The sequence below is a fragment of the Diabrotica virgifera genome, chromosome 4 (assembly GCF_917563875.1).
Source record: "Diabrotica virgifera virgifera chromosome 4, PGI_DIABVI_V3a".
NCBI classification, from domain to species: Eukaryota; Metazoa; Arthropoda; class Insecta; order Coleoptera; family Chrysomelidae; genus Diabrotica; species Diabrotica virgifera.
Window position 1 is genome coordinate 117,587,430 of NC_065446.1, and position 14,364 is coordinate 117,601,793.

At 35.9% G+C, this 14,364-nt stretch overlaps 1 protein-coding gene across 1 annotated transcript in view; it reads right to left on the reverse strand.

Moving 5' to 3' along the window:
- The window catches only part of LOC114334178 (CDP-diacylglycerol--glycerol-3-phosphate 3-phosphatidyltransferase, mitochondrial), a 50,846-nt gene extending 37,313 nt beyond the window's left edge, over positions 1 to 13,533 (reverse strand). The window contains exon 1 of the mRNA XM_028284211.2: positions 12,604 to 13,533. Coding sequence (XP_028140012.1) covers positions 12,604 to 13,426 — 823 coding nt within the window. The 5' untranslated portion in view covers positions 13,427 to 13,533. The remainder of the gene's footprint in view (positions 1 to 12,603) is intronic.
- Positions 13,534 to 14,364: the final 831 nt, after the last annotated feature.

Sequence of the window (14,364 nt, forward strand, 5' to 3'; positions counted from 1 at the left end):
GCTCAAGATAGTCCTACAAGAACGACTCGAGGAAGTCCTAACGAAGAACGGAGATGATCCAGAGACGTTCCACTTCCAGTCAGCAGAACAAGCAATCTTATCGAAATTAAAAACTGTTTCTGAAACGATTGATGATACTTCTAAGATAAGCAACGAGAAATTTGAAAGTGTTTCTCAAAAGATCGATGAAACTTCTAGACAGAACAACGAGAAACTTGAAGAAGTTAGTAGAAAAAGCGACGAGAAATTCGAAAATGTTGCTAAAAGATTCGATGAGACTTCTCAAATAATTAAAGAGGTCTGTAGGCAAAACAACGAAAAACTAGAAGAAGTTTGTAAACAGAACAATGAGAAATTTGAAGAAGTTTCTAGAACATTCGATAAGATGCAGAAAAGTGTAGAGACCGTAGAAGAAAAGATCAAACAGCTAGAGAGCAGGATAACCGATACAAAAGTACAACCATCAGTTAATGCAGCAGCGTTAGATCCTTTAGTGAAAGATGAACTACCGAGAGACGAAACGTCGCATAATATGAGATTCAAATTACCACCATTTGATGGAAAGTCCTCTTGGTCCATATATCTTAGACAGTTTGAAGCTATTGCGACCGCCAATCATTGGACCGAACAAGAAAAGGCTGTTTCCTTGACTGCTGCTTTACGAGGTGATGCTGCAGATATATTAAGGTCAATTCCCAAGGGTCAAGAAAATTGTTACCAGACCTTGTTCACTCGTCTAGAAAAACGCTATGGAGATGCCCATCTACAACAAGTATACAAAGCACAACTGCGAAGTAGAAGTCAACGAGCAAGTGAGAATCTGCAAGAATTTGAAGCAGATGTGGCTCGTGTGGTGCGGTTGGCTTATCCAGAGGTGCCAGACAGCGTTTTAGAAGAAATTGCAGTAGATACCTTCGTCAATGGGCTGAAAGATAATGAACTACAGAAAGCTTTACGACTAGCAAGACCGAAAGTTTTAGATGAAGCACTTGCTATTGCATTGGAACACGAAACGGCTAGTCAAACTTCACGAGGCCATAGAGTAAGAACCACTGAAGAAAGTGACGAACACAACGATGAACGTCTGGAGGAAATGATACGGAGAGTATTAAGTAATCAGATGCCAAAGAGACGCGAGCCTAGATGTTGGAATTGTGGAGACGTAGGCCACATTCGTCGTAATTGTAAGAAGATCGTACAGCCGTCGGAAAACTAGAGCGGGTCGACACCAAGGGGCAACTGCCGACCTCGAGAACTAGAGCCCCCATAGTAACTGTCAACCTTACGTCCTCCGGTGGAATCCACAACTTATACATCGAAGGTCGTATCAGTAATAGATGTAGATCATTTTTGGTGGATACAGGTGCAACGAGAACTATCGCACGTCCAGATGTAGTACGAGACCATAATAAATTATCACCTGCAACAGTAAAGCTTAGAACAGCGACTGGTGAGCTAATTAATACATATGGCGAGGCTAATATGTCAGTATCCATTGGCCAGACCACAGTTGAACATCAAGTATTAATTGCCGAGATCTCCGACGAGTTCATATTGGGGATGGACGTACTACGAAAAGTGGGGGCAATATTGGATGTTCAAAATGGAGTTCTCAGGATCAACGGTGAAGAGTTGCCCTTTCACGACGACAAAGAAGATGTCATCCGCTTACTAACTACATGCGACGTAACCATACCCGGTAATAGTGAGAAAATTCTGATGACCATGCTTGATGGACACTGCCGAGAGGGAAGTTTAAGGATGGTCGAAGATGTAGAAAATGTCGAGTTCCTAACGGCGAAAACTTTGGTAAAAGTTCGAGATGTCATCCCTGTAAGAGTTATGAATTTAAGGGAAACTGCTATTAAGTTAAGTAGAGGAGCTTTGATCGGACAGTGTGTTCCCGTGGCTTCAATTTGCTCTATGAATACCAATGAGAAATCATCAAAGTCAAAATATCCAAAAGACCTTGTCGAGATGATCATTGAAAGATGCCAAGACCTTGACTATGAACGAACGGAAAAAGTAAGGTCTATGCTGATAGAGTATCAAGATGTTTTTGCTATTGATAAGAAGGATAAGGGCAAAACAAGCATAGTAACGCATAAAATAAATACCGGAGACGCTCAGCCAATCAGACAACGGCCTAGACGACTTCCATTTGCGAAAAGAGATGAAGCCGAAGAGATTATCAAGGACATGGACAAACAAGGGGTAATTGAACCATCGAACAGTCCATGGACATCACCAGTAGTTCTGGTAAAGAAGAAAGATGGTTCAACGCGTTTTTGTATCGACTACCGCCAGCTCAATGCGGTAACAAAAAAAGATAGTTATCCTTTGCCCAGAATAGACGATACATTGGATACTCTCTCCGGTTCTCGTTGGTTTTCCACACTCGATTTAAAAAGTGGATATTGGCAAGTAGACATGGAGCCAGCCGATCGGGAGAAAACCGCATTTTCGATAGGATCAGGGCTTTGGCAGTTTACGGCTATGCCGTTTGGTTTATGTAATGCCCCTGCCACATTTGAAAGATTAATGGAGGCAGTTTTAAGAGGTCTAACATGGAAAACATGCCTGGTTTACTTGGATGATGTAATTGTGGTTGGAAGGTCCTTTGATGAACATGCCAAGAATCTAATAGAAGTCTTTCAACGATTGAGGGCAGCGAACTTGAAGTTAAGTCCGAAGAAATGTCACATGTTTCGACGAGAAGTTAAGTATTTGGGACATATTGTATCGAGTAATGGTGTAACAGCTGATCCTGAAAAGATTGAAGCAATTAAAGATTGGCCAGTACCAAAAGATAAACATGAAATTAGAAGTTTCCTTGGCCTATGTACATATTACCGACGATTTGTCAAAGGATTTGCCAATATCTCCAAGCCCCTAACAAAGTTGACGGAGGAGGGCAAAGAATATACATGGAGTGAAGAGTGCCAAAAAGCTTTCGAACAACTACAAATGGCTCTGATCAGTGCACCGATATTAAGCTACCCGGGACAGGCAGGAAAATTTGTTTTGGATACCGATGCTAGCAACAGTGCTATAGGAGCTGTTCTCTCCCAAATCCAGGACGGACAGGAAAAAGTCATCGCTTATTTCAGCAAAGTCCTGTCGAAACCGGAAAGAAACTATTGCGTTACCAGAAGAGAACTGCTGGGTGTAGTGAAGGCTTGCGAACATTTCCATAAATACTTGTATGGCAGAAAGTTCCTTCTTCGCACCGATCACGCTGCTCTAAAATGGCTCATACAATTCCGTAATCCAGAGGGCCAGATGGCAAGATGGTTAGAACGATTACAAGAATATGATTACGAGATAGAACACAGGGCCGGAAGAGTTCACTCAAATGCTGATGCCCTTTCGAGACGACCATGCAGTGCGAATTGTAATCACTGTGCCAAATTAGAGGAACGATTTTGCCCCGTGAGACGAACCACCGGAATTAATGAGCAATGGCAGCCCCAACAGTTACAAGACGCCCAAGAAGATGATCCATGTATAAAAAGAGTATTGGATTGGATGCGGCAAGGTGAGAGACCTAGTTGGCAGAACATTAGTGCATGTAGTCCAGAAGTCAAGGCCTACTGGAGCCAATGGAATTGCCTGGTACTAAAAGATGATCTTCTGTACAGAACCTTTGAGAACGATGATGGTACAGAATCTAAGCTTCAGTTAATTGTACCTAAAAGTAAAGTGTCAGAAGTATTGCGTCAGTTGCATGACGGTACATCAGGTGGACACTTTGGTATTACGAAGACTCTGCAAAAGGTTCGAGAACGGTTCTATTGGGTGAACTGTAAAGATGATGTAAGAAGATGGTGCCGAAAATGTGAACCGTGTGCATCCGGTAATGGTCCGGTTGGTAAAAAGAGAGCACCCATGAGACAGTACAATGTTGGAAGTCCTATGGAAAGAGTAGCTATCGACATTGCAGGTCCATTTCCAGAAACCGATGCTGGAAATAAATACATCCTGGTAGCCATGGATTATTTTACAAAATGGACTGAGGCCTATGCATTACCAAATCAAGAAGCTGCTACCGTTGCAGAGGTACTTGTTAAAGAATTCTTTAGCCGATTTGGTGTTCCCTTGGAGATCCACTCCGACCAAGGGCGAAACTTTGAGTCAGCTCTTTTCCAAAACGTTTGTAAATTGATTGGTGCCAATAAGACCAGAACAACACCCCTGCATCCTCAATCAGATGGGATGGTCGAGAGGATGAACCGAACGATGGGTAAACACTTGTCCAAAGTTGTATCTGAACATCAGCGAGATTGGGACCAACACATTCATTTATTCCTGATGGCCTACCGCTCGGCCGTAAATGAAACTACAGGTCAAACACCAACCTGCCTGATGTTGGGTCGTGAAGTTCGGTTGCCCTGCGACCTAGAGTTTGGCTGCGGACCTTCCGAGGAACATGTTGCAGGCGAAGACTACGTTGACCGCCTGAAATTACGAATGAACAACATTCATGAACTTGCCCCACAACACATCCAGATAGCCAGTGACAGAATGAAAGATCAATATGATTCTCGATGCAAGAATGAAAGCTTCGAAGTAGGTGATCTTGTCTGGCTTTATAATCCGCAACGTCGTCGAGGCTTGTGTCCTAAACTGCAAAGACAATGGGAAGGTCCGTATGAAGTTAAGAAGAAAATAAATGACGTAATATATAGAATTAAGAAGTTGCCAAACGGTAAACCAAAAGTTATTCACATAAATCGTCTTGCACCATATGCTGGCTCAAATGAAACAGAAGAAGCACGAGTCCTCCAACAGGAGATGAAAGATGTCGCACAGCCAAGTTTTAATCAATTTATGTCAAATTACGCAGCGAGAAAGAGTGCTAGATTCGGCGTGACCACAGAAGTTCAGCAAGATCTGTTTGGTGTTCCAGAAAACGTCTCTCTGGCCCACTGTGTTGCCCAAGACCTCGAGATGACTAAAGGAATATCGTCCGTATTCAATAGAAAGTTCGGCCGCCTGGACGAGTTAAGAAATCAGCAGCCTAAAATTGGAAGAGTACTGCGATTGGAAGATGGTCCTCGATCTTTGCTGTATATGGTGACCAGAAAGTCTTATACGGACACGCCAAGCTACGAGAACATATGGCGTGCTCTAACTAATTTGAAGAAAATCGTGTGTAATTATGACATCAAAAATTTGGCTTTACCAAAAATAGGCCATGCAGTAGAAAATCTGGATTGGAAGATTGTGAGAAGCATGCTTGAAGTGGTCTTCAGAGGAACTGGTGTACAAATCACTGTGTGTTGCATGAACCCGAAGATGTCGTACCCTTCAAAGACAGTAGACTGTTATTTCTTCTTGAAGGGTGTATGCAGAGCTGGAGAGTCGTGTAGATTCCGCCATCCTGGGCCTTCATTTAGAGTTGCTGATCGAGACGCTCAGATCTTAAGAGGGGAGCAGTGTAGCGGAAGAGAAATCTTGGCCGATCCCCGTATAACAGTAAACACCTCGAGAATGACGTAATCGGATGTGCTAGGCCTCGCCGGAGAATTCTGGAAGGTACGTCACGTAGGCGGAACAAGCCGATAGCTCGAGATGGGAGTCGATTGTTCCAGAATAACAACTGGGTATAAATACGGGCATATTTTGTGAATAAGTTTAGTGTATAAGATAAATTCGTCTGTAACTTATATAAATAAAGTCGTATATAAATTACGAACCGCTAGTTTTATTGTAATTAGAAGTAATTACACTAATCACGCTACAATATTATGTATGTATTAGTACACCAGGTATATACATCACTGAAGCTGTAATACAAGTAAACATAATATTCTAACGGTCAACTTATATTACACATAATAATATAAGATTATAAATATGATAATGTTTCTACTGTACAGCTTGCGGTCTACCGAGGGATGCAATGTATAAGCTGTATTATATTACAGTGCCAACAAAAAAATCTTTACAAAGTGAATGTAACGCGAAAATAATAAGATTTATTTGAATTTTACGGCTTAATCCCAACAAAAATAGTAAATTGATATGACAAAGTATTAACTTATAATAATTCTTTTTATTTATGCGCCTTAGTTCAATTTGTAAATATGGGTTTTGTCGGAATAAACACATTCGTCGGCTAATCTAATCACCCTACCAATTATTTTCTTAGAAGGGTTTGAACATAATAATGAAACACAGCTTTCTAGGCAAAATGTTTATTGCTAAGTACTAATAAATACTTATGCAAATTACACCGTAATCTTCCTGGGTGGCGAAATCCTTCAGGTAGATGACACCCTCGAGGTACTAATTAGTCTTGAGTACTACTCCGGAGTGAAAATACGTGTTAAACCTATATTTTTAACCTATTTCGTGTTATTTTCATTGTTATAGCAAAAATGTCAGAATATTGTTTTATTTGCGCTAAAATTTTAACTGAAGGTGAAATTGTTACCGTTGAACGTGGTATAAAACATTAATCAATGCAAGTACTGAAAGAGCTGATGAATTTTTAGAATTTCTTAAAGAGCAGAAATCTGTGACCATACATGTGGAGTGTCGTAAAAGTTATACTCGAAAGTGTTCTATTGCTGCAGCTATTAAAAGACATTATGAAAAACAAGAAGCCAGTACATCGACCAAAAGTCCTCCTCTTACTAGAGCACGTGTAAGGCAAGCCGCACACCAAAGAAACATGAAACGAAAAACATGAAACGTAAAACATGTTTCATGAAAATAAAACACTGCTAAACAAATCTCAAAGTCCGCCTACCAATGAAACGAGTGTGATTCATGCTCATGACACATTTTTATTTTCGAAGAGTTTTAGAAATGGCCGGACGTATATTTGTTTAGCAGTGTTTTATTTCCATGAAACGTAATTTACGTTTCATGTTTCTTTGATGTGCGGCCTTTAGTGAACCAGCTTTTTGTTCTAAAAAACAATGCTTATTTTGCGGACAGGAATGTAATGAAGAGCATGAAAAAAAAAGTCATTGGATTCTCGACGTATGATTAAACAAGTAAGTACCCTTACATTTAAAGATTCCATTCTGGGAACAGCTCGGACTCGTTCTGATCCTATGGCCAAAGCTGTCCTTGCTCGAGTTGAATTCGAATACGATTTAGTTGCTGCTGAAGCTAAGTATTATAGTGATTGCTTTGTCTTCTTCTTGAAACCGAACACTGAAGTGAAAATCAGTCGTCCTCAAGATGAAAGTACGAATCTGGCAATGGAGGAAATATTCACGTACATTGAAAATAGCGATGACTGTCAGTTCACTTTGAATGAATTGAACAATATTTGCCAAACTACAACTGTAGATTACAGGACGCTAAAGTTACGATTAAGAATGAAGTACGGTAATAAAATTATTATCACTGAAAAATCGGGAACGTGGAACGTCAACATTCATATGCCTAGTAGACAATCATCATGATATTTTGAATCAAGCTTATTACGAAAAAAACATAAATAAAAAAAGAAGAACGATTCAGAATTGTAGAAGCTGCTGTGGCAATCATTCGTGAAGACATTCAATCCGCAGTGTTCGATAATTCTAACTACCCTCCACCAGGTCGCATGTTTGAAGATTTAAACAATGAAATCCCAGAGTCGCTGACACATTTTTTGGAACGACTGATTTAAAAAAATAAAAGATCAAACCTAGATAATTTAATAACTTTTATCATTTTTAACCCTTGCCAATATCAATTATTAAATAGCTTTAAATTAAGCAGAATCATAACAGATCCGTGGAATAGGCCTACTGGGAAAACCACGTTAAAAAACGCGCTAAGTACACTACCTCAAAGGTGGTGTGGAAACGTGTGCGCGTATTATGACGATTACCACTTTTTGAATCGTTATATCTCAAAAACGGTGGCTCTCAGGAAAAAAGTAATAAGACATTTTTTATAGATAATTATCTAATCTACATTTTTTGTTGGAACTAATTTTACGATAAATCTTACCGTTTCGTTTAAAATCGCTAAAAACCATATTTGGTGACCTTTGACCCCGCGTAAAATTTTTAGCACCGGTCGGATTTATGAGGACTTTTTAGATTTCATTTATGATGGTATTTTGAACAATCCTGCCAATTTTCAGCTTGATGGTAATTTTTGTAGCCTCGGATGCGTAAGTTGACCGGAGTAATTCTAGTAAATTGTATTTGTTATTTGTTACTGATATTTTTTGACTATATGTAAGCTTTGTCCATAAAATAGTAAAATTTTCAGTGACAATAAAGCATATTTCTATTCTATTCTAATTTTGATTCTTCATTTGTATTATTTGATCAATTCATAATAATTTTTTATTCTATCAATTAAATAATTGATGAAATAAGGTATTGATAGTGAAGTATATAAAATTTTGTAAGCGAAAATATTGACAGCGTATATCTAACGAATTACTTTATATGACTCAATTCTGTAAAATAGTATAGAGACGGTATAATCAACGTTTATTTTTCAAACTTTGAATCTTTGGTGCGTTATGGGGTGATACAGTAGCGATCAACAGGTAGCCCAAACGCGTTCCAAGATTGCGGCTGTAATTTTGAATATTTTTTCGAGATATTTGGCACACGTATTCGTAATATAATAAAGAATGGCGGTACAGAGCCCAATTTGAAAATATATTAATATGTGGAAATTACTCTGTAATTAAATACAATATTGAAAAAACGAGCCTGTACCGCTATTAAGAAGAACAAAAAAATACACTTTCTTCAAATAAACTTTTTTATCCGATGCCTAGATTTTGTGTCATTTTGGAACTACTAATGAAATAAAAAATTTTAGTAGTTCCAAAATGACACAAAATCTATGCATCGGATAAAAAAGTTTATTTGAAGAAAGTGTATTTTTTTGTTTTTCTTAATGGCGGTACAGGCTCGTTTTTTTAATATTGTATTTAATTACAGAGTAATTTCCACATATTAATATATTTTCAAATTGGGCTCTGTACCGCCATTCTTTATTATATTACGAATACGTGTGCCAAATATCTCGAAAAAATATTCAAAATTACAGCCGCAATCTTGGAACGCGTTTTGGCTACCTGTTGATCGCTACTGTTTCCTGTTAATAAAATATTTTTATGTTAGAAACGAGCGCTCAGAATTATTAAAAAATGAGATTTTGAGCATCTTGTAGAGGAATCTTCAAAACTAACAATATGTTAACAGTACCTGCAATATACAGGATGTTCCGTGTCTCATTAAGAATTGTTCATATAGTAACTGGAGAAACCTTAGCACAAAATACGAAGATTTAACCCAAAACACTTAAATAAAATATTCCTCGTTACCAAGATACAGTGTTTTATTACAAATATTTTAAAATTACTTTAGCCCATTGTTTTAACACCATCCCATATTTTTTGTTCAAACTTGACAGAGTTTACGTATGTTAGGATACTTTAACTAGTGTTAAAAGATAGTTTTTCGCTGTTACCAGAAGCGTGCTGTAGGGATATATACTTCATTTCCCCCCTTTGTCCTCTAACAATCTACGCCACTGTCGTAATAATCATTTCAGCATGTTTTTTTGATTCTTTGTTACTTTTTACCTTAATATCGTCCTTGTGTCTCCTTGCGATAGAGTAAGTAGTTTTCAAGTTATTTGTGTTCAAGATAATGGATTCAATAAGATTATGTATTTTAAACACATAATCAAATTGAATGTTGTTTAAAATACATAATCTTGTTGAATCCATTACATTTAAATGCAAATAACTTGAAAACTACTTACTCTATCGCATTGAGACAAAGGGATGATATTTACGTAGAAAGTAACGAAGAATCAAAAAAACATGCTAAAATGCTTATTACGACAATGACGTAGATTGTGAGGGGGGAAAAGGGGCGAAAAGGAAGTATATATCCCTACAGCACGCCTCTGGTAACAGTGGAAAACTACTTTTTAACACTAATTAACATATTCTAACGCGTGTAAACTCATTGTCAAGTTTGAATAAAAAATATTGGAAGGTGTTAAAACAATGGGCTAACATCATTTTAGAATACATGTGTAATAAAACACTCTGTATCTCGGTAAGCAAAAATATTTTATTAAGTGTTTTAGGTTAAAACTTCATATTTTGTGCTAAGGTTTCTCCAGTTACTATATGGACAATTCTTAATGAAACACCCTGTATATTGAGGAATGCCTACTATTCCTCTTCAGAAATAAACATCTATTTGAAATGAATCTACCTATACACTGTTATAACAATAGGGAGACTAAGTATATCTACCCCATTCACAGATTGACTGTGACAGAAAAAGATACCAAATATTCTTGTATGAGATTCTTCAATAAATTGCCCCATGACATTAGAGTGTCATTAGATACTATTGAAAATAGAACCATATAAGGTAATAGATTTTATGAATTCAAATATGTACCAGGATTTCTGTAATTTTTTTCTTTTTTGACGTGTATTTCGCTCTGCGTATATGTGTATTTCTTTGTATATATGTATGTACCATTTTCGAAATAAAGATTACTACTACTACCCTACTACTATGTATTTACTGTTTCTATTAGTTCTAGAGACTGACTGAATGTGTTTTTTTTTTGCCAAAGCTGATGCCGAAGTTCGACCGAAGCTGAAGGTGGCTAAAAATATATTAAATGATAAAAATTTAAATCATGTGCCTTATATTTTTATAACTGATATGTGATAAACAAAAAATATAAAATTATAAGATAAAAAAAGTCAAGCATTTACATATTCTTTGGAAATAAAAGCAATTCCAAAAATAAATAACATTAAAGAAACACTAAAATAAGAAGTATTCTTTTTCTCATAGGCATCTTTCAGTGCGTCACAGTTTTTCGATTTCTTTCTAACGAATTAAATTGTATGTGACTGATAGAAAAAAAGGCACGTCTGTGATTACAGACATTTATAACATTTATTCTAGTTGTTGATAGATGGGGCTATAACCGAAAAAAATTATTTACGAATATATAATATATCTACGAATATAATCTGTACAATTTATAAGACTATACAAATCAAAGAAAATACCATTTTATAAATGCAATAAACACAATTGATTTGTTTTTATGCCAAATTGCAAATAAAATGTGACAACTGTCAGATTTAACAAAAATGTCATGTTAGAATAAATGTTATAAATGTATATTATCACGGACTTACCTTTTTTTCTATCATTTGTGACGCACTGAAGAATGCCCATGAAAAGGACCATATGAAATTTCTGATTGCTGGATCTGGTAGTTGATATTTAAAATCAAACATCTTAATCTAGCCTAGTATCTCGAGGTTTTAAGGGAATTACAACTGCATGTGGATTCGGCGGCAAACTCGTTTTATATTTCATCGTTTAATTATTTCACCTTCGAATTTTGGACAAAGATTTAAATATTGGCCGAAGGTGGCTAAAACTGATTAATCGGTCGGTCTCTAATTAGAGTAGAGTAGAGTAAATTTTTATCTGCATTAATTTTTAAACATATTTGAGCAAATAACATCACATTATTAATCACATATTAAAAAACATATTAACATCACAGATTAAAATATATAAACAGTACAAATTACATAATATGCTGATCAAGGCTGATAGGCCAGGTACTCCACCACAGTATAGGGCTCAATGTTAACCAGGTGTTGAAAAACCATTCTTTTAAAAGCTTTATAGTTTGTTTCCCATTGAATGTCAGATGGTAGACTATTATAAAATTTAACACACGCATACAAAGGACTTCTCTCTGTTGTCTCGAGAGACAATCTGTGAAGTGGGAAATAATTAGTTCACCATTCACACTGATTCATCCAAATTGCTGTTCCTTCTTAGAGATCATCATGCATTTTGTTTTCTTAAGGGCATAGGCGCAAAATGTTGCCTGTCAAAATGTTTAATGTGTTTTAAATAATGTATTCATTTTTTTCGAATTCTGAGAAAACTAATAAGTATTTTTGAAAAATAATGTTTGTTTCAATAAGTCACAGGGGTAAAAAAAAGAGAAAATTTAGTGTGATTTTAATTTTAAATATCTCATTCAAAAGAAACTTTTTGTTTATTCTAAGGAATTTTCTACCCGTAATAATGTAGTCTTTCATTCTGCATTTAAATTTTTCAAAAATACTTATTAGTTTTCTCAGGATTCGAAAAAAAAATAATATGTTTAAATCACATTGAACATTTTGACAGGCAACAGTTTGGGCCAATGCCCTTAACGTTTAGTGAAAGTCCATTTCTTTGATCCTATCCATTAATTCCTGGAGGGCTTCATAACTTACTATCCACGAATTCCAACATGTAGTCCCCATATCTGATGTTATTGATACACTCCACATTTTAATTCTGGCTTCAACATCCTCTACTGCTTCTTGAAAGATTTTTTCAGAGTATTAGGTTGAACAGCAAAAGTATAATATACTACGAGTTCCCTTAGTATCAAACCCCACATTTGATTTTGATATCATAGGTTTTTCCTGTCTCTGTATGGATAGAGGATGTTTGATTCCAGTAAAGATTGCTAATAAGAATAATCTTTTGGAGAATGGATTTAGTGTCCACAGTCATATAAACCCAAATAAAGAAAAAGAATAATCTTTAATTATTAAATACTTACCATTTTGTTCTTGTGCACAATACTGTTGTTGTTGATTCATAGAATCCAGAATGAAATTTTTTATCTTACGTGAAGCCTTTTGAACAAATTGAGCTTTACTACTCTCATAAGGCAGCATTTCCCAATTTTTGGATAAACCAGCCTTGTCATGTTGGTCTATATTAAGGCTAAAATCTTGAACTTTGTTTACCAAACTGCAGTAAAAGTCACTAAGGCTTTTATCTTTAATAACAACATACCTATCTTGGCGATTAGTGAAATAATCATTAGATAAGTTTGCTCCACTAATAATAAGCGTGTTGTCGAATATGTATAGTTTCATATGTTGTAGCCCTAACAGTTCATTGTATCTGTCAGGTATATACTGTTTTAATACTCCTCGAAGTTCAGGTGTGTGATATAACGACACTCTTAAATTTTTACTATTTTCTTGCAATAAAGGAAGCAACATTGTTCTAGAATTCGCTACCCCTCTACTACCTCTAGTATAATCTAACAATATATTAATATTTAAGCTGTTATTCTTGTAGTTCCCATTACTTCTTATGGATTCAAGCAACTTCTTTTCTAAGGTTCCATATCCTAAATAAAGACTAGCTAAAGTTATTCGTTCTTTAGCATTGCAGCAATTGCTTAAAAGCGTATCATAAAATTCCTTTGGTTCTGTTAATATTTTGATGTTTTTAGCGTTTATAGGAAAACATGGTGCAGCTGTGGGGAGCCATCCAAATGAAGCATTCTCCGATTTGAAGAAACATTTCGGATACGAGGCTTGCTCAGAGGTTAATGTGGTTTCTATGACACCAAATACACGTCTAATCATTTTCTTTTTAAAGTTATTAATAAAATAATAATAAAATAATAATAACACCAAAACATAACCTCATTTTGTTCCTTAACAGAATCTCTGTTTACTTACAAGAAAGAAGTATACGTAGTTTCGTAATTCGTAATGTTGTAACAGATGGCGGGGTTATCGGTTAATATCGTAAATAAAGAGATGGGCTACAAATAATAAAAATAACGACTCATCGAAAAAGCACATTAATGATTATAAAAAGTATCTTGTTGATTTTACACTTAAACAAGCTGAAAATGCGAGCATTATCATAACGAAAACTTTGTGTATTTACGTATTTTAATTCATAATATGGAAAATTGCTATTATGAAAAGTAGTTTAGAATTAATAATTATGTTTTAATGTGCAATTATATCATTCTAATTTAAATGCTTTTTTTCTCTGATTCTGGCCTTGGTTTGGAACTAGAACCTTTAGCCACGTAATTGTATAACTTATCACTAACTCAGGTGTAATGTGTAGTGTGTGTGTTGAGTAAGTGTCTTGTTACTTTGCAAAGTCGACGTCATTGTCTTTGCAAGGAGACGCTAATAGGGCTTTTCATTCACAGTCATTTGTTTCGAGCTTCTGTCATGTGTCACATAATATTAATATATCTACGTCATACGTTATTGGCATATAACAATGATACAAACCAAAGACGTATGGCGTAGATATATTAATATTATGTGACACATGACAGAAGCTCGAAACAAATGACAATCGATGAATAGCCCTATTGTATCCGAACGTCAGCGGTCCCTCCGAATTTAAATGTTATGAACTATAAAGGTAGTTTACTCTTGATCGACATTCATATTTTTTATATACCTCGTATAAAATTAATAAAATTTTATATATGATGGTTGCATCATAAATCTTAGAACATGAAGAGCTTTTTATGAAGAATAACTTTTCTTCG